At 38.6% G+C, this 26,163-nt stretch overlaps 1 protein-coding gene across 2 annotated transcripts in view; it reads left to right on the top strand.

Annotated features, from left to right (window-relative positions):
- LOC122806802 (protein SSUH2 homolog) overlaps positions 1-26,163 on the top strand; it is a 600,540-nt gene that overhangs the window by 360,486 nt on the left and 213,891 nt on the right. For both annotated transcript variants that reach the window (XM_044077522.1, XM_044077521.1), the window contains exons 6-7: positions 13,455-13,579; positions 22,021-22,083. In XM_044077522.1, coding sequence (XP_043933457.1) covers positions 13,455-13,579; positions 22,021-22,083 — 188 coding nt within the window. The remainder of the gene's footprint in view (positions 1-13,454; positions 13,580-22,020; positions 22,084-26,163) is intronic.

The raw sequence follows: 26,163 nt of genomic DNA, 5'->3' as shown, positions 1-26,163 counted from the left end.
TGTGACTTTTTGGAAAGGGTTTGATTCAAGAGGTATGCTAGAAGCAGGAACTTTATCTTCTGTATATACTTTTATTAAGAACTGTAAGCTTGATTCCTTCTTCTATTCTTCAGGGGTTGCTGGACTGTTCTCCTACCCATCTCCCAAAATTTGTTAAGCCATAGTACTTTACTCATATAGCTTAGGCTACTGCAGCAGTGATCAATATGAAGACCATATTACAGCTGTGTAAGTATACTTATAACAGCAAATGTTTGAATGATCACTTTTGTGGTAGCAGCTCTGTCACTCTATCCCCTTGTTTCTTGGGGTGTTGTTTTGGCCAGGGTATGGACTTTTATTTTTTGTTGTTCCTAAAATTGTCGTTTCAGGGCTCAGCCCCCCTCCATCTGTTGGCATGAAAGCTCTGAAAGCATTAGCACCCAAACCAGTCTTTTTAATCAGCTCAGCTCAAGCTAAAATTTTGGTGAGTGAAAGGAGCACTGAAGCTTTGAAAACTGTCCATACATTTATATCCTTAGAAGATATAACCATTATAGCTCAGGCTAGGGCAGCAGTGATCATTCAAACATCTACTGTTACTGTAAGTTTATTTATAGGACTGCAATTTCTATTTTAACTTTATTTGCAATCTCATTTGTAACAGGAGTCTGTTTTATTCTTTTTTCACGATTCCTCCTGATATTGGATTTTCAAGCCAAATGTATTCAAAGTGACTTCATTACCTTTATCTTTTTTATTTCCCCTACTTTAGGTTGATGAACGTGCTGAAGGTCTTCAAATCTGGTAGATGTCATCATCAGTTTAAAGTTTTTATAACTTGGAATAAAAAATCCAATTCCATTAAATGAGTTAACAGTCATCAGCTTTAATAAACCGTCCATATTCTAAGAGATCATCAGCAAAAACTAGATCAGTGTACATAGTTCTGTAGCCAGGAAACTATTCATAGGTTGATAGGTAAGTACTAGGCTATCTGCCCAAGGGCATTTATAAGCCTAGCCAGAATGTGTTAGCTTTCGCCACCCCCTTAGATTAGTTTCCTGTGCTTTTGTCCAGCAGAGTCATTAGTTCCCTGCGCCACTGTCCAGCAGAGCCATTGCAGTGATCCCTGGGGTAAATTGTCTGTTTCCCATCCACCCATCAAGGTTTCTCTTGAAGAGTGTAAGTGAGGGGCTCTGCCTGATGTATGTTGGAATCCTGTTCCAAAGCATGGGAAGTCTCTAGGACAGGAATCTGTCCCTCCAGCATGTCCTGTTTATCATTGTGGTGAGGTTTATATCTCTAGAGCGAGTGGCTCTCCGGGATTTGTTTTTTTTTTTTTTTTTTTTTTTTAGGTGGAGCATGTCCATCAATTCTGGGTTGGACATGGCCTTGTATGTCAGGCAGAGATCACCTCTGAGTAAGCGGTATGCAACTGAGTACAGCTGGAGTTTCTTGAGTCGGGCTGCATAGGGCATCTGTTTGAGGCCAGTAATCCTCTTGGTGAGGTACTTTTGTGGTCTTTCCAGTTGTTGCAGGTGTCTTGTAAGGTACATCCCAAATTGGGTACTGTATTCTATGATGGGTCTAATGAGTGATGAGTAGAGAGGCACAATAACCTCTTTTGTTCTAGATGTGAACCCTTTTGTGATTAGGTGGGCCACATAGAAGGATTTTCTAACCACCTTGGCAATATGATTATCAAAGGAGAGATTACTATCTACATGGGTCCCCGGATCCCTTATTACATTTTCTGTATTTAGGGGACTACCACCTATGTGGTAGTTCGCGGGTACTTAGTTTTTTTCTAAATGGGGATGACTATGCACTTTTTGGCATTTAGCTTGAGGCCATGATTTTGACACCAGGTATCCGTCTCAGTGAGACCATCTGGAGGGTGTTTGTATCAGCCGGAGAATCAATTATGGCTCCTAGTTTGCAGTCGTCTGCGAACTTGGTCAGCCATAGTCCGCCTATGCTTGCCTGTACCTCTGAGAAGGGAGGGGTCCTAGGACTGAGCCCTGGGGGATGTCACTTGTAACCGGTTTAGAGTCGGACGTAGAGCCTGCAACTCTCAACATGTGGGTATTAGCCATGAGCCAGTTGGCAACCCATCTCATGATGTAGGGGTTTATGTTCAGGCTGGTGAGCTTGTCTATAATACTAGAATGGGGAATGGTGTCAAAAGCCTTTGTGAGGTCTAGGTAGGCTGTGTGGACCTCCTTTCCCTCATCTAATGCCTTGGTAACCATCTCAAAGAAGTCCACCAGGTTTAGGAGGCATGATCTGCCCTTAACAAAGCCAAACTGGGTAGGGTCCAAGGTTTGGAGGTTCCCAATGTCTCTGTTAATGAGTTCCATGGTGATGCGTTCAATAGCCTTACAGACCAGGCTAGTCAGGCTTATAGGGTGATAGTTCGTGGGGTCTGTTGTGGCTCCACCTTTGTGGAGCGGCATAACTGTTGCTGTGCGCCACTCTGTGGGTACATAGCCTGTATAGAGGCTGAGTTTGAACAGTGTGTTTAGGTGCGGTGTTAGTTCATTTTGGAGCTCTTGTAAGACATATCCTGGGACACCATCTGAACCCATTGAAGCTGTGTTTTTGGCTTTGGATAGGGCTGGTTTAACCTGTGTGTCGTGATTGACGGGGCCCTACATTCTTCTGGTATGGTTATGGACCCTTTAGGGGGTGAGAGGGGGGTGAAGTTTGCACTAAACCTGTCTGCTAGAATCTTGGCAATATCAGTCAGTTCAATGTATTTTGTGCCATTCTGCACTAACTCAGAGCAGATCTGAGAGTTTTAACTTAGGTTCTTGACATAGCTAAAGAACACTTTGTGGTTATCTTTGGAGTCATTGGCACTTTTTCTTTTGAAACTAGCCTTGGATGATTTTTTGAGGGAACATAGCTTCTTGTTGATACTGATCAGGGTTGTCTTTCCTTCTTGGGATTTTACTCTTTTCTGTACTAGTTTCCTCCTTCTGTTGTATAGCTTGTTTATGGCAGGCATCCACCAGACTGGTTTCCTTTTCTTGGAGGAGTGAATCTTGGTTTTACTTGGGATAGTACGATCCATGCATTCCTGCAGATGCTCATAGAGTGCCTTTGTAAAGGTTTCAGCAGCTTGGACAACATTGTCCTTTAGCATGGGGGCTGTGAACCTTTCCACCTCGGTCTTAAGTAACGTGAAGTTTGCTTTTGAAAAGTATTTCATGGTGGTTTCCTTGATTGGGGGTGGGGGCGGAATGTGGATATCCAGAGTGATTAGTCTATGGTCTGATCTAACCAGCGAGGGGTTGACCTCCGGTGTGGAACACCGGTTGCCCATGTTGGTGATGACCAGGTCCAATATGTTGTTCCCTCTGGTGGAGGTGTTGACCAGTTGATCCAGGGCATTCGAGTTTATAAATTCTAGGAAGTGTTGGGCAAGGGAGTTAGTACTTGAGTAGTTCTCCCAGTTTATGTTTGGGTAATTGAAATCACCCAGTATTAGGATGTTTGGTAGGACCTCCATATTTCCCAGTGTCTCCAGAAATGCAGAATGGGGGTCCTGGGCCATGGTGGGTGATCTGTAGCAAGCTACAATTTGGATTGCAGTTTTGCCCGTTGTTCGTTGCACATGGATGATCTCTGATGCATTGTGCTGTGCCACTAACCTGGAGGTGTGGGTATCCTTGATGAATATGGATAACCCCTACCTTTTGTGTTTTGGTTCTGGTTCTGTGGCCAAAAGGTGTGGTATGAGTTATAGCCTAGTAGTGCTGGCGTGCTCTCAGGAGCCTTAAACCAGGTTTCTGTTACTGCACAGATGTCGATGTTCTCCATACTGAGGAGTGCCTCGAGTGCATGCATTTTGAGGTTTAGACTTCTGGCGTTGAGCAGCATTACCCTCAGGTTTTGGTTACTTGTGCTACTTATGGTGATGGGTTTGTCTTTTGAGCCTTGCCTAAAAAAGGCACTATGGGGGCGGCAAGAGCCTTGGCCAGTATTCGAAAGCCTAAGGGTGACAGGTGCAAGCCATCTCTTGCGAAGCAACGTGGCTTGTCGAGCAGTAGATGCACTGTACAGAAAACGGAATATTAAGTTAGAACTAGACTGGACTGGATACTAATTATGTGTACTTTGCAGACTGCTGAAACACAATGTGCTGGCCAGAATTAATCAATGACTGTCCAGGATACTACAAAAGGTAAATCAGCTACTAGCAATAGCTCAGGGAATGGAATATAGTAACAAACTGAATAACATAGGGTGGAAGGATTTCAAGAACTGAGAAATGATAGTCCCAGGATTAGGTTTCTTCTCATCACAATAGTGTAGGTGCATACAGGCTCGTCTACCAGTCTGCTCATCAGAAGGCCGCAACATATCTTTCTGTACATGAGCAAGAACTCCTCACTGTGCCATACAAACACACAGCAACATATTCAGTTCCATTTTGTATATTCCTGTTTTGCCACTAAATCTTTTTATATCTATGAAGTCCTTACTCAGTTGACCCATTTGTTTTCCCACTTTCTGGAATTTATGGATGCCAAACATTGCAAGGAGAAAGTTAAGGACTGAAAGCTATAATTCTTTGGGGAGGTCAGCGCATTTTGTCTGCCCTGTAATCCCCCCTTTTGGCCTGCAGGTGTTGTGGGTGTTTTGCAGTATCTGCTGTGGTTGACTGACACACAGCTATCCATTCTGGTGGACCAGTGTGAATTTTATCACACCTCCATTGTGCTTACGTAGAAAGCAAATGCTGTGCTTGGCATTTTCATGTCCTTTGTCTTGCCTTCTTGTACATAATGTACACCTACAATTTGATCCACAGGTGTCGCTCTTGAATTTAGATGCACATAGTTCCTTCTCACTATAATTTTTGAAACAATATTGGCCACTCAGTTCTACTGCTTCCTATTTTGACTCCCTCCATCCCCCATTGTAGAGCACTAATTAAACCCGGTTATATCTGCTGTATGGTTAGGGTTGTATTCCAGTACCCCATAGAATTAACTGACATATTCTGTTCCTTGACATAATGGAGAAGGATGAATATAGGATAACAGCGGAGATGTAGTTAGCCATTCAGCCCTACTGAGTAGCTCTCAAGGAGAGAGAGAGTGAGACAGGGGGTAAATAATCATGAGAAATTGGAAAAATACCACAGAATACAAGACTGGGAAGGCATTTAGGAAGGAGAGACAGGAAAAGTCTTAGGTGACACCAGGATATGAATAACTCCACTTTTTTTAACTATACCAGTTTTTCATGTTATGTATAACAGGTAACATTTTTGTATACGGTATATTATCATTGTATATAAGTGTAAATGCTGAGAAAATATTTTAACAAAGATTAAAGAATGGAATTAAAGAATGGAAGTAGAAAAAGTAAGGGAAAAACGTGGTATGGAGAAATTCAAACTGCAATATCGTAATCATAATTATTTATAAGCAGTTAAGCTATAGTGTCATTGCAACCCACTTTAAGAATTGAAAAATGTGATTAGTTCTCCATCAAAAACAGGATCAGATATGTATGCCTGTGTTACTTCCATTGAAGAATTTGTTATTCAACCCTATTGACACAGTTGTCAAGCAATTACATCTTAATTCTGTTATTATGTGATCACCATGACAATGAGTAGACTTACCCTGTTATCAGGTTAACCACCACAGCTAAAAACATTGTTTATTTGAAAATAGAGACAAAACATAAAAGACTTCCAATGAAAGAAAGGTCTAAATGATTAGCGCTTTCAGCTATTCAGCCTTCTTCAGATCATATACTCCATAGCTCTCCAACTGAAGTTAAATAGCAAATCATTTCCATATACTGCAGGCAATGCCTACTCATTAACCAATCTTATGTCATAGCAACCAATCATGGTTTTTAAAAATGGTAAGCCTCCTTTACTCAGCTTATAATAAGATGTCTGTTCTTTAATATTGGTTTAAGTGGGACCATTGTATTAAGGCTTGGGGGGCGATCAGCCCTTAAGTTCACTATCCAACTCACTTTGCACATTTCAGTGCGGTTCTTTGCATCTCTGCCCCTTGAATCTGTGGCAATACATTCTAAAGCTTTAAACATAAAACTGTATTAGGATAAGATGTAATGTGGTCAGCCAGCACATTCTTTAAATCCTTGTGCTTAATATCCCTCAAGTGTCGCATAACTCTGTCTTTTAAACGCTGGTCAGTTTTTCCAATATAGAACACTAAGCATTTCTGACAGGTTGCCAGGTAGACCAAATGCTGGGTATTGTAAGTTGCACTAGCTTTCAACAGGTATTTAATTCCAGATACAGGATGCACAAAAAGATTGCTGTTGTTATATAGGGGCAGGCTTTGCACTTCCCACATTTGACCGTTCCTTTCTTCTGGTGTGTATTTTTCCATTCACAGCCATCTTTGCCACACAGCAGTCTTTTAATGTTCTTTCTGTTCTTGAAAACAAACTTTGGTTGTTATCCTACAATATTTTTCACTTCTGCATCTTCTGTCAACACCGGCTAAAACCTTCTGGCCACATCACAGATCTTTTGGCTATATGTAATGTAAGTGAGAATGCATTTTAGCACTTGGGTGAAGGTCCTTTCTTTAGGGGCAGTGGCCTCAACCCTGGCAGTAGTTTTTCCATTAAAATAGGGACGACCTTTATTGGACCTTATATCCTGTTGTGTACATCTCATAGTAAGATCTGTATTATGGTAACCTCTATTTCTCAAATGTTTATAGAGGATGACCTGCTCCTTTTCAAAATCAGCATCTTCAGTACAGAGTCTAGATATACGTTGCACTTGATTTTCCATGATGTTTTTGAAAATGTGACCTGGGTGCAAGTAATGGTTATTCCATGTATCTTTCCTGTGCATTTTCATAAGTAGACCTAGCCTAGGATGTAGGGTTACTTTAACATCCAAGAAATCAATCTCTTCCTTTGAATAAGCTATCTTAAATTCAAGGAAATCCGTGGTGTTTTTCAGATATTCTGTGAACATATCAAGTTATCTTTCCATCTCCTTTGCAAAGGACAAAGATATCATCCACAAAACGACCATAATACACCAAATGTCCAAACCACGGGTTAATGCATTCACCATATGATTTTTCTCCCATTGTGCTAAGACAAGATTTGAATAACTATTAGCGCAAGGGGTACCATAGCTACCCCCATACTTGCCAAAAATAGTTATTCCCATAAGCAAAAACATTATTTTTTAGAATTAATTCCAGCAGGGAGCAAATTAGGTTGGAATCAAATCCTGTTTGTACAAGACACTCTCTAATTGCTTCCACTCCATAGCCATTAGGTATAAATGTAAACCGACTATTAATGTCCATGGTTACCAGGATCAAATCTAAAAAATGATCCATATCTTTGGTTTTCACAGACAAACTTTCTAAAAAGCTCCATGTGTCTTTTAAAACACTATCCACCAATGGTAGGACATTCTTCAGCTCATTTTGAACATAAATGGATAGTGGTTCGATTATCCAGCCTCTTCCTGTCACAGTCGGTCTTAGCGGGGAGTCATCTAAAGTCTTGTGTATTTTGGGTAAACCACTGATACTAGGGATAGTTGGATACTTGATTTCAAAAAAATTAAAACAATTTTTAGATAGTCTTCTCTCCATTAATAATCCATAAGAGTATTCTGAAATACTGTGATCATCCTATCCAAGTCTTGCTTTTTAAAGACAGTGTAGTTCTCCCCAATTTTTAGTATAACAGAATAATGTGGCAGTGATGGCAAATGCATTCACACTCCTGTGGCAAGGGAACCAACCATTTTTATTTTCTCTTTTTCTTCTGATTATACTGTTAATTACAAAATTCATAAAAAAAGATCAAACTCATCTTCTTGCCATATACTGGTCAAGAATGGTGAGGTTATGAGTCCATAGGAGTGCAAAGACCCATTGTACCTTAGGCTAAGGAATTTCCCTTTTGTTAGAGTAGCAACCTTCTCCATCTCAGGGCCTGTCTTCTCTGTTATGATTTACCTCCATGGACTCTTTAATTAGAAATTTTGGAAATGATAGAACCTTCCAGAAAGATTTTGAAGAGGTTCTCCATTTATGTGGAAATGTTTCCCTTGCTACCTCATTTGGTTAACTTGCAGGTGATTCCAACTTGCTCTTTTACTTGAAAGCTTAGACCTCACTCATTGCATGGTAAAGATGCATGTTACAGGCATCTCTGTCCTATGTGACCTTGAATAGTTCAGAGCTTTGATTAAGCAGTGACTGGTTAAGCAACCCTGATCCCCAACCTTAAAAGGAGTTCAGCACCTTTCTCTATCTCTGGAGACATTTCTTTTCTTCAGAACTTGAAATCAGTGGTTGGCAGACCTGCCAACCATCCTTTCTGAGATGTTGGTTAAGTATCTGAAAATAATCTCTTGAAAAAGTCTGTTCTTGGTGAGCAGCATCTCTGTTCAGATCTGCAAGCTACCTGTCTCTTAGAATTAACCCAAATTTCCTCTCAGATGTGGTATCAGACATTCTTTTTTTTATTTAGTCAATTCAGCTGCCTTTCATCTTTGTGAGGCAGAATCCTGGAAGAAAAAACTTCATACCTTGTGTGATGTCCCCTTGCTGGGCCAGTAATCAAGGTGCCTGTATCCTCACCACTGATACCGGAGAGGTAAATTCACTTGGAACAAAAATGGATACCCCTGGTATTTCCAGATGCAGCTCTCTGCATCAAGTACAATTTCCCTTAAGAGCACACAGGAAACACCCTCAGCCCGGGGTCTGGCTTTCTGTGTCTGTCTCTACCCAGGTCTCCATTAAGGCTCTGCAATGGCACAGTTGCAGAGTTAAGTCCTCAGCCGAGTGACCAAGACAAGTCCTCCACCACCCTCTGTGTGAAAACAGTCATTTGTGTTCCTAGTCCAAGTAGTTTATACACGTGATCTTTGTGATTTGATTTGCACACACATGCACACGCGTGCGCGCGCGTGCGCACACACACACACACACACACACACACACACACACACACACACACACACACACACACACACACACACACGTTTACTACCTATGCCTTCTTCTGACAGACCATAAGTTAGTCACTCCCAAGCCAGCTACACTAAGGCTCTTACAAGGGTACCAAATTATACTGAGTGAAATTAATACAAATGGTAGTTTGACCAGTGCAGTAAGGCTTTCAGGTGTGGCGACAGAGTCACCAAACAGATACGAGTACCCTCAAAGGTTAAATTATTCTCTAAAGAACCAGCCACAATAAAATGTTTAAATATATTTAATAAAAATAGTAAAATAACATGAAAATACTAAATATCTATTTACAATAAACACCAGAGTTTCAACTATTGTAAATATTAAAATTACACAGATGAATTGATTCACACAGATACAGAAAAACAGTACATAACTAATCTCACTATATTATCCTGACTAACTTAGAGTTACTCTTCTCTGGTCACTTACTAGTGTAAGGCAAGATGAAGTAAGTGAGGGATCAAACACACAGTGAGTCTTGCTAAGATCTGTTGCAGCTCCAGGAAGTCATAAAACAATTTCAAACCTCCACCCTTTCAGAGTAGCAATTAGTTCAGCGCAGTGACAATGCCAGAGGCTTCCTAGTATAGACTTTTTGTCTCTGGCCGCATTCAAAACGGTGAGATAACATCTTTATGGCCTAAGGCCAATGATTTAATTTTCTTATTATTTCTCAAAGTCAGGTGGATTGAGATTAACCTCTTCTCTTCCAGTATCCACTGTTATAATTTATACATTTAAACAGTTACAATAATGCATGTACATTTCTTTTATGCCCAGCAGGGCACACTGTTGATATATTTTTAACATACGCAGCTTTACAAATGCATTAACAATACAAGCATCTGTGCAAATCAGTTTGATAGTCAAATAACATATCATTCTTTATAAAATTCCAGCTGTCTGTGCTGGTGTATGTTATACATCCACTACCCTACTTTACCCTACTTCTCCTGCCATATATGGCAATACCTCACATTGTCACATCTTGCATGTGTACATACAGCTCAGGTATCACTTTCAGAGAATACATAAATCAACAGAGGTGAAACAGTTCTTCATCTTTTGCTCACAGGCGGGAAGAGTGTTTTGTAGTGTTTAAGCAAATCCTTATTTCTGGACTGCTGACTACATTGTCTTTTGCTATCTGGTGACAAACTATCGTCTGGAAAGTCCAGGTGTAAGAGGTCATGCCATCACCTCCCGATACCTTTATCTGTAGGTATTTATGGCTTCAGTCCCTTAACAACTTTAATTTTCTCTGCTTGGGATTATTTTCAGAAGGGGCCTGCTGTAGAAAACATTCAGAGTCAGATATAACAGATCACCCTTTCAGTTGATTTGTGAGGAGGTCTCCAGCAGTGAGTGCATTTTACGTTCCCACCATTTACTTATGGCTGGACAGTTTGTTCATCCTAAACCTGCACTATGTATCTTTGCATGCTTGGCAAGTAGATAATTTATCTTAGAAAAAGGCCTTCTGCAATTTTTAAACATAACTGGTCAAAAGTCAGAAAAAGAAATAAAACCCAATGAGCAACAAAAATAGAAGACATAGATGATTTGTGCATTGAAATTGTACTATTTTAGACTTTCCAACTAACTTAATAACCTATAGAAAACAATTGCAATGAACAACCATTTTTTGACAGATAAGGCATGACAATTCAGATAAAATTAAACATACAAAAAAAAACATTAACTAGCATTTGCAGTGTTGCCTAGCAATTCATAAACATAACTTTTTTCTTAATCTGTACTTTTTCATTGCTATAAAGTCAGTCTAACAATGTCACAGCTTCACTAGGATGATCTGTGTCTCAGCCCCAGTCAAAGAATAACATTTAGTGCATGGAGCACCATGATTGAACTTAAAATCAGAAAAACAGGTAAATCTGTTATGGTGGAGCGAGATCCAACCATAACAGCACTTTCAAAGGTGTATAACATTTGTTACACATCCCCTAAGTATCAAGAAAGGGATGCTCCCTCACTCCCAACAGTATGTGAATATGTTTCCTCATATATCAGCAAAGGTTTAAAGGCACGAGTAAGCAACTTTAGGGCAGTATTTAAAAACTATCCCTGACTTTTCCCTACAATTATGTTTAGTTGCGTTCTATGTGACATCATTTGCCAAGTGCTTTACTGGCTTTCAAAGCAGGTAAAACACTTTGGCTTTTTTTCTCTGTAACTGTTAGTACATTAAGTAGATAAAAATTCTATATTATGTATTATTTCTTAAAATACAGTATGTGAAATAATTTACTACAATTCAGTAAGGAGAGAGACTATTCTAAAATAGATTATTAAACAAAAACGTCCTTTAAAATGAAAGAAAGTGTAGAATAAAATACCGTCAAAAAAACAAACTCAAGGCTCTTTTTTTCGGTGCAGCATTGTCCTCCGGGGCAGCCAGAATAACAAAATAATGGAACTTTTTGGAGTGGGGTCTCTCTGACTGTGGTATATCCCTGGGCAGTCTATTACTTCCCATTAATGGCACTTTGGACATTATTGCTTACATATTTTTGTTCATTGAGAACAATTCTGTATGGTGGCAGGTGACTGCTATGATTCACTTTTTAATTTTTTGGATATGGTTACCTTACATTATCTTGCATTTAGAAGTCAAACTTAAGGCATTTTTCAATATTGCTGCCTAGCTGAGGACCGGTCATGAAATGTATTTGCAGCCATGGTTGTTGCTTTAATTGCGGGCCTTATATTTAGGTTTATAGGTTCATAAGTGTGTACTAGGCTAATGGCCCTGGAGCGTTTACAAGCCTAGCCCTTAGGATTACCCTGGCATCGTGCCACCTGACCTTAGTTCCCAGTGCCTCTGACGAGTAGAGCCACTGGAGTGAATTTTCTATTTCCCATCCATTCATCAAAATTTCTCTTGAAGATGGCCAGTGAGGTGCTCTGTTTGACATGTATGAGAAGTCTATTTCATAGCATGGGCAGTCTCTGGGTTATGAACCTGTCTCTCCAGCACATTCTGTTGATTGTGTTAATGAGGTTGAGGTCTCTGGAGCATGTGGTGTGGAGATATTGGGACTTCTTTAGATGTAGCATTTCTAACAGAGCTAGGTCAGACATGGCTTTGTAAGTCAAGCAGAGATCACCTCTAAGTAGATGATATGAGACAGAGAATAGCTGGAATTTTTTTCAGTCTGTCCATATAGGACAAGTGTTTAAGGCCTAGGATCCTCTTTGTGAGGTACTTTTGCAGCCTCTCTAGTTGTTGCCGGTGTCTAGTGAGGTAAATGCCAAATGGGGCATTGTACTCGATGATTGGCCTAATGAGGGAAGAGTAGAGGTAGACAATGACCTTTTTCTTCCTGGATGCAAAACCCTTAGTAATGAGATGTGCCACATAGCAGGACTTTCTGACTACAATGGCAGTGTGGTGGTCAAAAGAGAGGTTGCTGTCAACCTGTGTTCCCAGATCTCTTATAACGCCTTTTGTGTTCAGTGGACTACCATCGATGTGGTGATTCATGGGAACTGGGTTTTTCCCAATGAGATGACAACACATTTTTGTCAATGAGCTTAAGGCCATGATTCTGACATCAGTCGGTCTCTGTGAGGCCTTTCTGTAGGATGTCAACATAACTTGGGGAGTTAATAATCGCTCCCAACTTGCAATCATCTGCAAATTTAAACTTTGTCAACCAGAGTCCCTTCGTGTTGGTCTAGACTTCTGAGAAGGATATACCAAACAGGAGAGGACCCAGGACTGCTTAACCCTTTTGCCAGCCTTTCACATAATTTTTTCTATATATAATTGTTCCTGTAATGTTCTGTCAATGTTTTGTGAATCTGCCTTTTTTCTCGGAACAGCAGAGCAGACTACTGGGATGTAATATCTGCCTTAGTTTGTCTAACTTTGCAGTTTTGCTGCCTACAACTTATATGGCAGTTAAGTGCTGAGAATTAAGGCTATGAACTGTAAACAAGCTTCATGCTATGGTTTTTGGTTTGAATCCCTCTGTCTTCACTTACCAGTGGTGTGATTCTAAGTAAGTCAGTTAACTAGAGAGCATACACAGTCTACACCGACTGAACTCTGAAACCAGACCAGGGTGTCAGGATTGGCAATTACAGGGAAAATGAGTTAAAACATTGCATGTGGTAACTCTTGTGCAAGTTTTCAGTAATGAGATCTGTCTTTGAAAATACTCATAATGCACATTTTTACAAATATCATTCAGGATTATTGTCATTGCAAAGTGGTGCACCTTACTGTATATGTATTATTTGTATTCTGAAGTATGCTACTCTTACACAGTTGTGGTCCCTGTGTTCTCTGTTTACATATAGTCAGTTGTCACCACAAAATACTTTTCCTCCATAAAGCTTGCCATACCTTATTAAGTTGAACAAAGTAAGTCTAGTTTATTGATGCACCACTAAAATTGCTGTTATGATTTTCTTTCTCATTAGATCAGATGGTGGATGGCCCTGAGAATGGTCTCCCTCCTGCTCCATGGGATGTTATGGTGGAACCCCCTCCTTTGTTTCAAAATGACCAGAAAAAAGTAGCAGTACCCCATACATCATCAGTGAAGGTAGCTACCCTTTATATGTGAAATAACAAAATGGAGTACAGCTTCAACTATACACCGAGCTGAGTAAAGCAGCCAACCTTATTACTGATTTCTTTAATCATTAGCCTAATAGATTGTATTTATATTTTTAAATTAAATGTTTTCATCCCCTTTCTTTTATTTAACAGCATAGAAAGGTTCTGAAAATGACTGAGAAACATAAATGCAATGACCTTGCATAGGTAGTAACAGAAGATGAAAACAGCAATTTCGCAAAACATTTACTGCAGAATCTTTGTATTTCCTTGAGAAAATGCTTCTTAAAACTGAATTATATAAAAGTAAGTTCATTGCCATTGCTATCAGTATGCTAAGCTACAATGTGAGGTGCATCTGATGCTAGAATCACAATGTCTTTAGCCTGTTTGTAGGTTACAGGCAAAGCTATTGATGTACTGTATTGTGGGAGCTAGATACCACCCCCAGCCAGACATTGACACTGCATATCTCAATAACCAATTCTGAGCAAGTCCACATTTTTCCACGCTAGTTTGACCACCTGGGAATCCTAGTTTTATTCATCAAAAGCCTAAGTTTGGGACAGTCATTTTTCTTACACATTCATAGCTTCATATGTGATTACTAGGCTAACAACCCTGGGGAGGGGGCCTTATTTAAGGCAAGCCATTCTTCCCAAAAGTAAGAATCAGTCCCTTTACCCTGTGTCTGTAAGTTAAACACCTTAACCTTTAAGCCATTCACCAACCCCCAAACAGATTTTTTTCATTGGTGGTAGAGCAGAACCCTAGTGCACATGCGCATGGATAGATGTGAAGAGCTTCTGGTTGCAGTACAACCTCAGTGTGTTACAGACACTGCCCTGCTACCCATCCTCAGAACTGTGCTTTCACACACCAAAGAGCTGAGCCTCTAAGTAATATATGAAGATCTGCTGAAAAAAATTAATGATATTTAAAAATGAATTTGCTGTGTAAAGTGACTGAACCCTGGTTTACAAGTGCCAGATAACAAAATCAGAAATGGCTTACAATAACTAGGGCTAAGTCATGGCAGAAGTAGGTGCTTGTATGACTAGAACCATGAATGCCAGTTGGAAGAAAAGGAGTACAAGACGAGAGAGTGACAAAAGTGCCTGTCATCAGTAATATGAGATAACTCGAGTTACCTTTTCTGCAATTATTTTTTACAGTGTTTATGCTGCTGTTAGCATTCAGGGTTAGATTTGTTTGCCTAAACACTGGAACACACCCTAGCCATCGGAAGGTCAAAGCAGGATATGCCTATACCTTATTTTGTTCTTCAAGGTACAGACAAAAATCTGATTACATAGGGTTGCCACCTTTTCAAATACAAAAAAGTGGGGAATTTTTTGTTAAAACTTGAGATTTCACAGGACAAAACATACCCATAGTCAGTGCAAATGACAGAGATTCACTTTTGGGGGGAAAATAGCTATTTTAAGCAACTATTAAAAGAAAACATGAAATTTTTTTTTGTCCAAAAATCTCAGGACATTTACCGTTTTGTAATCTTTTTCACAGGACACCACTGCCCAACGAGGGACTGTCCCTCACAAAGAGGAACAGGTGGTAACACTATGATTACATTTGAAACCCAAGTTGTTGAAAAGTTTTCTGAATCATATGCTTCCCAATATTATGACAAAAAGGAAATACATATTTTTCCTGAAAAAAATTAATACTTTCTCTTCACTGAGTTTGTACATCAGAGTTAGAATATTTATGTTGCTAATGAAGGTAAGTGGGTCTAGGAGACTTGACTTCCTGCAAAAGCAGTTGCATCTAGAACACAGGCAGTAACAGAGTTTGAACTCATTCTTTCAGTAGTTTATGCATCAATTTATGATTGGTCAAAAAACTGTCCTCACACTCACCTAAGTTGTTTGTCTCACACTACATAACAGACAGTATTGGCTAGGGTGGGAATATTTTCCTTTTAAGTGCATTTTCCTCTCTTGCATTTAACTATTCCTGTTGGCTAAGAGCAGTGGAGTAGAAAGGGTGGAGCGGACCGGGCACTGCCTTTGACAGGGTGCAATATTGCCTAAAGTAAATTCAAATAAAAAATCTGCTATTTATTTATTTTTTTATTTTAAAATGCTTTATGTTGCCTGGCTGCTCTCCACTCCTTCGACACCCCTTACATAGGCATCTGCTTGTCCCTATGTTTTTCATAAGGTGGAGCCTCAGACACAGTGCCAAAAGGCTTCTGACAGGTGGCTGGATGGAGGGGTGGGGTGGAGCAGAGAAGACAGTTATTGGGCTTTAGCTTTGGCACCCATAACAAGAAAACAGTACTTTTTCAGTTCTCTGTCTCTTGAGAGAGGTTCACTAAGTTTTGTTTAATAATACTAATTTTTCTGTGGTGTTGCACCATCGGCATTACTGTATATCAAATTCAGAATCTGGCTGTTTTTGTTTTAACTTAACTTTTAAACTTTATTTATTTATTTTTATTTTTTTATTTTTTTATTGGATGGCCCAGTGATGGGAAGAGCAAGAAAGAGATTGCTATTTGATTTCCAGACTGGGCACTCACTTTAACCAGCAAACATACTGATTATAACCAGGTTTGTTAAAGCAAGCAAGTGGAGTGGACTACTGGTTGCTATTCAGTTCATGGAAAAGGCACAACAGTGACAAAAAAAGACAGCACTGTGTCAGCAACATGTACTTACCAAAGCTAAAGCTTAATCCACCTTTGCAGTATAAACAGGCTTCTCCTGTCCTTTCTGCAGAATTATTCCCTCAATCACTCTTTGATTTTAGACAATGAACTGGAGTTTATTTGCTGGGATCATTTGTGTGGGTACACATCAGCTGTGAACCTAAGCACCAGGTAAGTACTGACATTCTTACAAGGTAAAACTGTATCTCTGTAATGAGCTCTTATTGGACAGTATACAGCTTACACAGTCAGAATTTCGTGCATTTGTATGCATGCTATGTTGCACGAGATCAAGTTACCAAGCTCCTTGGGCTCACATCTGCACCCCACTGCAGTGATATGTTGCAGCAAGATCATTTAGTCATGCAGTCCGATTTCAGGGGTGCATGCTGTGTGTAGCAGATCACTACAAACTTAAGGCTTGCAACTTTTTGGGATCCCACTTCAGATGTATCAGCAGGGTGCTTTTGAAATCCCCTTTATGTACAGTTTGCGTAAAGTGTGTTAGGGTGTTTGCAAATGTGTATTTGCAGGTTGTAGGGGCACTTATAATGGTGAGGAAATATTACTGTTGAGTAATTTGCCAATGTGCTGTAGAGTCAGATAGAGAAATATGTAATTTATTTTATGCAGCACAGCAAAGGTGGATTTCAGAGAGGTAATAGAAGAGCCGTCCCTTTTTTGTTAGCTACTTTTGCTCTGATGACTGACCGTGACTGTTTCCTTGCTGTGCATCTGCTGGGTGGGGGGGGACCTTACTTGCAAAGTGAGATAAAGCCACATTTAAGGAAATTGTGGCTCTTGTTTGATTGAATTTCCTCATTTCGCTGTTGATAGTCTAACTAACATGGTCTATGGATTGCCACAGTTACTAGTAACTTAATTTATGGTGTGGGTTGCTTTGCCTGCACTCTATCTGCAAAAATCACAAAAAGTGTGTGCACATGTAAAAAGAAAGGGGGGAGGCTATGCTTTTATTTCTTTGGTGTCCTTAGGTTTGAATCAGAAGCACTATAGAATGAGTGGAAACATCTTTGGTTGTTAAACATGAATGGACCACCACTTGTGGCTGTGTTAATGTTTTCTGCAGACTAGATGGGTTGTATTTCATGAATTTGTGGAAAATGTGGCTGTTGTTTGTTCAGCAATACTAAAAGAGGACATAAAATAAAACATAATGCCTTGGTAGTAGATAGTAGTAGATCATAGACTCATAAGATATATGTAGGATCATCTGAAATATTAGGCACTTAAGTTGCAAGACAGGCAATCTAGAGGTGGCATTGCACTAGCAGTTGTTGTTGTTCAGCCTGCTCCAGGTATGCATTTCTCTGTATGTTTTCCATGGCATTTGAGCATGTTTCTGAATTATATACTACATAATATGTATGCATGTACGATTATTACAGTCTGTTAAATTAATTGCTGATAAATGATAATCCACAACATGTGGGATTATTGTAAGGTTTCCTCATAGTCATGTGACATATTTTGGTCAATTTATTTATTTTAGTATGTTTATGGGTTGGGGGGCATCAAATGAGCATCTTGCCTTGGAAATCAAATGGCCTGGCTACGTCTTTGGCTAAAAGCAGCAGTAAAATACATTTTTATTAGAAACCGAGATGTGAAATAATGTCTTGAAATTTAAGAAAATTGAAGTTTTATTTTTATTGTGGAATACCACAAGAAATGTTGCCAAGCAGTATAGCTTTTTTGCTGCTGTTTGCATGTATAAAATGGATGGTATCCTGAGAGTGCATTAACTATACACTAATAACCATGTTTATCTCTATACTGCTTTATAAGGCCTTTCCACAGCCAAATTATAAATTATATATATATATATATATATATATATATATATATATATATATATATATATATATATGTATATATATGTATATATGTATACAGATAATATTATGTAACAAGAAAATAATGGGCTGAAATTTTGCAAATAGAAGAGATGGCTCCATTATGTCGGCATATTATGCACTGACTTTTAAAAGTCCTCTCACCGTCCTGCTCATCTATTCTTTTGATTTATTTGCAAAGGCTCTTAAAATTGTCAGAAGTGACCATATGACTTTAACTCATCATGTCATTCAGAGCTTTGTGGTGAATTGTGTACTTCATATGGCCTATATACAAGGCCAAATTAGGCACTCCTAGCCAAGATGGGAGGAGGCAGGTAACCTGTGGCTGTCTGGCAGCTTCACCAGTTAAAAATTCTTAAAATTCTCAGAGTGCACAGGCTTATAGTTAAGTACGAGACTAGCTGCCCTTTTGGGCCATTTTAAGCCTAGCCAATTTGCCAGTGTCCCTTTTTGGGCTTGAAATAACCCATCCCCTTTGATTATGGATTAGCCTTACCCATCCCATGGTCGATAGATAAAGCATTTAGCTGCTGCCTCTGTCCATTAGTAGCAGAGGGGGCAGTCCTGGGGTAAATGTTCTGTTTCCCATCCATAGACCAAACTTGCTGTTGAATACAGACAGGGATGAATTTTGTTTTATGTGGTTGGGGAACCTGATCCACAACAGTAGTACCCTCTGTGAGATATACCTGTCTCTCCAAAACATTCTGTTGATGTTGCAGAAGAGGTTTATATCCCCAGACCGAGCATTTCTTATGACATTTGACTTGCTGATGTGCAGTAAATCCATCAGTAATGGGTCGGAGGATGCCTTGTATGCCAGACTCTGGTCACCTGTTAGCAATCTGTAGGATACTGAGTATAGTGAAAGAGCTCTAAGTTGGACTCTGTCCATGTAGTACATATGGCAAATTCCAGATTTTCAGAGCAACACTGCTTAGTTACACATTTTGAAAGTCTGAATGCATTGCTGATATTGAACCCATCAGCAGTCCTATACCCTTTTGTGTATTTTCATAAATCACATTTCACATAATTGGCTGACTTACAGTATGCTAATGAATCATATGACCTCTCCTGTCAGTCTGCTAATGAATCATGTGACCTCTCCTGTTACAATCAGCCTTGTGGTTGGGCTGAATGCCTGGTCAAGTGTACTCAACCTGAAACGGTTACTTTTTATTTTTAATTCTGCTCCCTGACATAAGGCAGTCCCCTTTTTTGCAGACACATCTCCAGCAGAACCTACCATCAGTCTGCCATCAAACTCTCCATGAAAATGCATGTATTATGATTTAATAAATGAATGCTATCTTTATTGTGCATTCCTGGTCATTATATTTTACTGTAAAGGGGTGGCCTGTATAGAGGAGTTCATATTCCATCACCATTTTCCCATTAAAGCATTTAATCTTTTCCTGAACCTTTTTTTAATTCCTTCAGTGAAATGGCATGCAACCTTTAAAGTACTTCAGATAACACCCACCTTGTCAGGGACCAATTTGTGGAAACTGCTTCTGTATTGTTGCTTCTCTTTCTTTCTTTTACTGTCTTTCTTTCTTTCATCATTTACAGCTACTTGCACAGATTTCTTCCTGAAAGAATCAAGATTAAATCTAAAGATATGCCAGTGTTTATTCTTTCATAAGCTTTGCTGTGACCCTTCATACCTAAATACCTCTCTATCAAGTTGTTTCTTGCTTGTCACTGAAGCTCTTGTTGCTGTGCATTTCTCCCTGATGAAACTATTATCTTAGCCTTTTCATACAAGAAAGCTGCACTATGCAGATTCTTTTTGTTAGTACAGCCTGGCCTGAAACAAAGAAAGAAATATAAGTTTTTTGTTAACTGGACATATATCCCTTTTCAGGGGTGAGGTGAGAACACTGTCTGGTTATGCAGATTGCTCAGTGTCACAGAATTTGTAAGAATCAAACCCAGCTATGCAGGATAAAACCCATTTGCATCTCATACACTTAACTCATTTGCTAGATGGATATTTACCTGGCGGGCATTTAAAATCTGCATATATTGTATTTATACTTCTTTTCCTTTCTACTTCACATCTGAAAGTGGTACTTCTCGGGCAGACCATTTATCTGTTTAACCAAACATTAAATAAATAATCAGAACATTTATTTGGCATTCTGTAGCTTTAAAATTGAAGTAGAAGTAAAAGAACCGTAGCCAGATTAAATAGCTTCACCCAGCAACTGTGCTCTGTAGTGTTATACATCGTTAGAAAAATATAACACATGGAAGCAGAAACTAGAGCTACATAGAACAGAAACTAGAGCTCCATAGAACAAAGACATCTGATAATTCCAGTAGTAGGAATAGTAAATGGCCTAATAAGAAATTTCCCAGCAAATAGAAATATTCCATTAATATTGGTGAATCAGTACTAACTACAAAAGGAGACAGGTTTGAGTACACCATGCATGCTGAGAAGAGCAGTCATCTAGTATCAGAAATTGCAGCAGTACTGAATGGAGTCCACTCCTTCCACGTAGACCTCTCAGGCGTCCTTATTTTACAGAAATGTTCCTATTTTCAAACCTGATTTACCCCTGTATGTGATGCTCCTATTTAGGAGGTATATCTTTTTTTCAGTCTTGATTTACCCCTTCACACAGTTTTCTGAATCCCCCATGTCCCACATGTCTAACACACAGGAAATCCCACTACATAACCAGCGACCCCTAACCAGGAAAAGCCGCAAGAAGAAGTTACCAGTTGCACCAATAAGCCAAAGAAAGGGAGCACTAATCTTATATGTAACCTTTTCAGAAGTAGAAAAGTAAATGACATTGTGTGGTGGAATTTTACAATACAGTTCATTAAAGTCTACACACTTTACACTGTCTCTATGAACATATGCTGTTTGTTTCTGAGAAGTATCCCATATTCCTCCTGGAAGCAGGAATAATTATTTGCTGTTTGGCATTCAAATGTTATGCCCATTAGATGTTCAACTTTTTGGCTTTTACTTTTCAAGAGCTTTTGTGCCTGTTTTCAATGTCTGTGGGTTGAAAGGTATGCTTTGATGGTTTTAAAACCACAAAGCATTTGAAGCATATTATGCACTGACTTTTAAATAAGGCATCTTTAATAACAAGATTATTACTTTGAAAGACTGAGCTCCATGTTACTGACTTTGCTGTTTTGTTACCACTTTCCCTGTATTTGACAGGACCATCAAATTGTTAAAAAAGCTTAAATGTTCATGTAAGTTATAAATGAAATAGAATTCTATTTGAAGATACCTTTTGTAGAAATTATCAAATTCACATTTTAATACCTGATATGTGTTTATATGTTTGCTTATATTGGATTTTTTGTTTTGCTTTCCTTACTAGTGCATGGCTGAAAATGGTTTATCTGAAGTCGAACCCTTACCCATTTATTCATACATTAATCAGAACATTCACTTGGCATCCTGTAAATTTTAAAATCAAATCAACAGTTGGGACTGCATCAGAACTATCAGCTATGTAGACTGACTGCCAGCTTGATTGGAAATATAAACTAACCGATCACCTGCCTAGTTTTTTTCTCAGTCCCACCTCTCCTGTACATACTGTATCTGTCAGTAACACAGTGTTCATTAGGAATCATATGTAATGAACAGCCAGTACCAAAATTCTTAACCATTAAGATAATTCAGATTCACCAGAGGTAGACTTTCTTGTTTCACAATGTGTTATTTAATTGGAAAATGGGATGCCATTAGAAGCCTACTGTTACAAAATAAACATTGCTTGTTAGTTCAGAGGTTTTAAATGAGGCTATTGTGAAATTCTCTTTTAAATTTATAAACAAATGCATGCCTTCAATGTGCCATTAACTCATGTCCACTTTTGTTGATTTCAGCCATGCCATAAGTGCCATGGGAAGGGGAGATACCGTTGTAGCAGATGCAGTGGATCTGGCAAGGTGAGTTCTATTCTGACAGAAATATAGTGAGAGCCAAAGTCCAAAGTTGATGTAAGCCAACAACACTGGCACAAAGCTAATACTATTTCTGTATAAATACACTTTTCATCTATTTTGCTTCTTTGTGATTTTTGAGGCTTTATTGAGGGAATTAGTAACTGTTAAGTAAAGTCAGATTATTCTGGCTAATAGATAACATGAGCCAGCACATTTTAATGGTAAATAGAGCCATTACTCCCCTACTTTGATGGGGGTTAATTCCTGTGTACACATAAGATACTTAGATATTTTAGTTTGCTTGCTGTTTGCTGTGATGGACAAGGCAACTTTGATTAAGCAAGCAGTAATGCCTGACAAGGGCAGAGAGAGAGGGTGGCCACACCTGTCAGAGACTCAAAATCTGAGAACATTTTAACTATTGCCCTAATTCACTGAAAAAATGTATAGATCAATAGCATGTTCGCAAACACACACAAATGCACACAAAGACACGCACACATTTTTCTTTATATTTTAGTTAACTACATTTGTTTTATTTATTTTCCCATGCTCGCTAAACATGGTTATTTAAGCATGGTGGATAGCAGCTCATTTTAACTGCTTATTGCAGTTACTTTTAGTTTTTTGTTTTTATTTTAGTTTTATTTTTTAACTGGCATTTGCTAAACAGGAACCATTTAGCAAGCAAAATCAGCATAGTGCTTGTTTACTCTCACCTTGGGCTTCATGGTGGTTTATTATACTACTGTGGAGCCACAGACTGCATATGTGGCTCTCCATGTACATTGATGCCTTCATGGAGCTCCAACAGGGTATTACTATTACAATCCACCCATTTTCTAAGCCTTTTTAATGTAAAGCTATGAATGTCTATAACTATAAATGGTACAGGAGCCTCTGATTCTTTGTAACAAAAATATTAGCATTGAGGTTGTGTGTGGGTGGGTGTGTCTGCGTGTATTTGTGAGTGACTGTTTTGGGTTAGAGTAAGGGCTATGGAAGGGAATAATTTGTCAGTTTGCTTGAGTAGTTGTTTGAAGTGAAGGTGTGTGTGTGTGTGTGTGTGTGTGTGTGTGTGTGTGTATGTGTGTGTGTGTGTGTGTGTGTGTGTGTATGTGTGTGTGTGTGTGTGTGTGTGTGTGTGTGTGTGTGTGTGTGTGTGTGTGTGTGTGTCTCTTCCACTCTCTCTTTTTAGAAGTTCTGTTACAGAAAGGGTGTTTAGTTAATGTACAGAGTTGGAGTGTTGGAGTTAGGGACAGGGGTACTATTAGGGTTAGCACACACAGGTAAGCTGCTGCATGGGGCATGTATAAAATCACAGCCTTAGCTGAGTCTGCAGCAGACAACCCATAATGTTTCTGTGCAGTTTTTACCCTTGAATTTCATAGTTCCTGAATATACCCCTGTATAAGTATGTAACAAGAAGAGGTGTTTGTGAATCTCATGGTCTGCAATGTTCCATTATATTTGGTAAATAAGGATGGGTATATGACTTCTTTTCATGGAAGGAAATGCAGTCCATGGTATGTATCTTCATTGTACTGGCATAACATCGGAACTGAAAACCATATGCAATTATCCATAAAAGTGACATTTTCCATCCCAGGAAATAGAGAAAAGCATCCCAGTAATGACAGACACAATAAGGCCTAAATAACTTTGGCAAAGACCTGCTTGTAAGTGCTCACAACACCTGGGATCATACTCATAACAGATTTTTTTCTTTTATGTTCAAGTGTAATTATGTGAACAGTTTTCCAAGAAATTTCAAACAGTGTTTGTGATATTCCTTCATATATATATATATATATATATATTTATATATATATATATATATATACAACAAATGTAGGGCTCTACATGTGCTGCATTGTAACAGTCTCAATACTTGATTTATGGGAAGTATGGGTGTATAATTTTATGTAAAGAGTGACAACTGCGGTCACTGAAAATACACCGGCACAAATATCCCAGTAGTGATCAGGCCAATCTCATACGAGTTCAGCATTCAACTGTGTTTTGGCTTTTCCCGGTTAGGGGTCACCACAATGGATCATGCGTCCGCATACTGATTGGCAGTGGAGTTTTTACAGTGTCGAGTTGCCAGCCCAGCGCCCAACCTGATAGACTGAACTGAAATTGCACATACAAGGATTTATCAAGGGCAGTGCTTACTGCTGTGCAGTTGTGTATCGTATTGAAAATAAGTGTCAAAAAGTGTCTGAGTTGATTCCTGGTGTATGTCTGCACCAGATGCAACCCCTTAGCATGCCTTGCAGCATGACATCCTACAATCTTTCATGATATATATTTCTTTATGTAAAGGATACATTGTTAATTTATTGTACTTTGCTATTGGGCTTACAGACCCAGTTAGTATTTGGTTTACAAAAAACATCAGTGCATGTAATTTCTTCAGGGTAGGAAATTCTAAATGAGTCCGGCATGTATGTTTATTGAATTCACATTGCATCAGCACTTACAAATATTTTTATTTTTACTTAAAAGTGACACTGTAACTTTTAGGAACTGTAGTATTAAAAAAAAAAAAAAAAAAGGACTGACTGTAGTAGGAATGCTGATAAAACTTCAGATTGAAGCTGTTTACAAATTCTTAGAATTTGAATAACAAAGTCTAGTTCTACAGCAACGTCCAGGGAAAATATTCTTTGAAACTTTTATGAAGGAATATCAAAAAATGTTTTATATATTGCCTCTCCTATATATTTGCACTAATTATAGGCCTGCATAGATCTTGCAGTGTAATAGGCTGCAAAGCTTTATATTTTTGGCTTAATATAAAGGATAGATATGTGAAAATGCTGAATGTAAAGTCCATAATGTCTGTATTCAGTTAAATAACATCAGAAATAAATTCTGTTGTATCTGAATAAATCTGATATTTACTTTCACTTATATAGCATGCAAATTCCAGTACTGACAAGAATAACATGTTTGATTTCATTGGAACTGCTGGAATCACCATGTAAATGCAGTGTGTATTTGAATGTCTTAATATATATAATGCAGTAAAAATATTCAGAAATATCAAATAATTTTGAAATATTTTCTCGTATATGAACGCATCACTGTAGACTTTACAGCATGACCGTCTGGAAAACTCCATATTTTGCATATTTAAAGGCTGGGCATATGCGTTCTATTCAAAACAGCAAGTGTAGCACATCTTCAGAGCATATTTGTAGTTAGTGGCATTAGTTTAGTGCTAAAAAGCAGAAATATTTGTCTGTAAAAGTATAATTTTCTGGCACTGTGTATGTGGGCCTAGACTGGTAGGTTTTCCTATTATATAGTGAAACACAGTCATGAAAATATTAACTTTGGACACCCGATTGGATACTTACTTCAGTACACAGAGTTTAACCTTTCAAGGTTGTTCAGAAAAGGAGTCTAAAGTCGTGTTCTTAGACTAGTTTTCTTCCATCTTTTTGATCACATCATTAGGACCATCTAGCTGTGATAATTTTCAGCTGTCTTATTTAACTTATTATAATAAGTTAGTATGTAATCGGGTGTAAAGGTTCACTGTGAGATTAGTGCAACATGGGAAATAAATAGTGTTCAAAAATACATGGAAGGTGGGCATTGTTCACTGTCCTAAGGTAGCATAACTTCAGACTTTGTACAGACACAGAAACAGAGACATTAACATGTCACTGGGATTAGAGATGAAGAAAAAAGGGCTACATTTATATCTATTATAGATGTAGTTGTAAAATGAGATTTATTTATTAATTTATTTTTTGACAAAGGAATATAGATGTGGTTAGAGGTCATTTACTGCAGCAGGATAATTAGGCACAATGGAAACATTTACACCAGCCTTAGACTTCCACTTGTTGTAACAGATACCTTTTGAAAGTGATAAGATTCAGAGCTTAATCTATCAAGATTAACCATGCTGCCACTGGCTGAAAGCACAAAGAACTGTGATCCTTGGTCCTCTAGTATAAGTCATATTCTGAGGCCATATGTCCTTTCTTTAGGATTGCAGATTTTCCATCATGTACTGTCCAGTATTCTGCAGTTGTGTTGTTATCTCGGAGCTACTAAGGCAAA

This window comes from Protopterus annectens, chromosome 7.part0 (genome assembly GCF_019279795.1).
Source record: "Protopterus annectens isolate FY-2018-M chromosome 7.part0, PAN1.0, whole genome shotgun sequence".
NCBI lineage: Eukaryota > Metazoa > Chordata > Ceratodontiformes > Protopteridae > Protopterus > Protopterus annectens.
The sequence above is the reverse complement of the archived record's forward strand: the minus strand, read 5'-3'. Positions and strand labels throughout refer to the sequence as shown.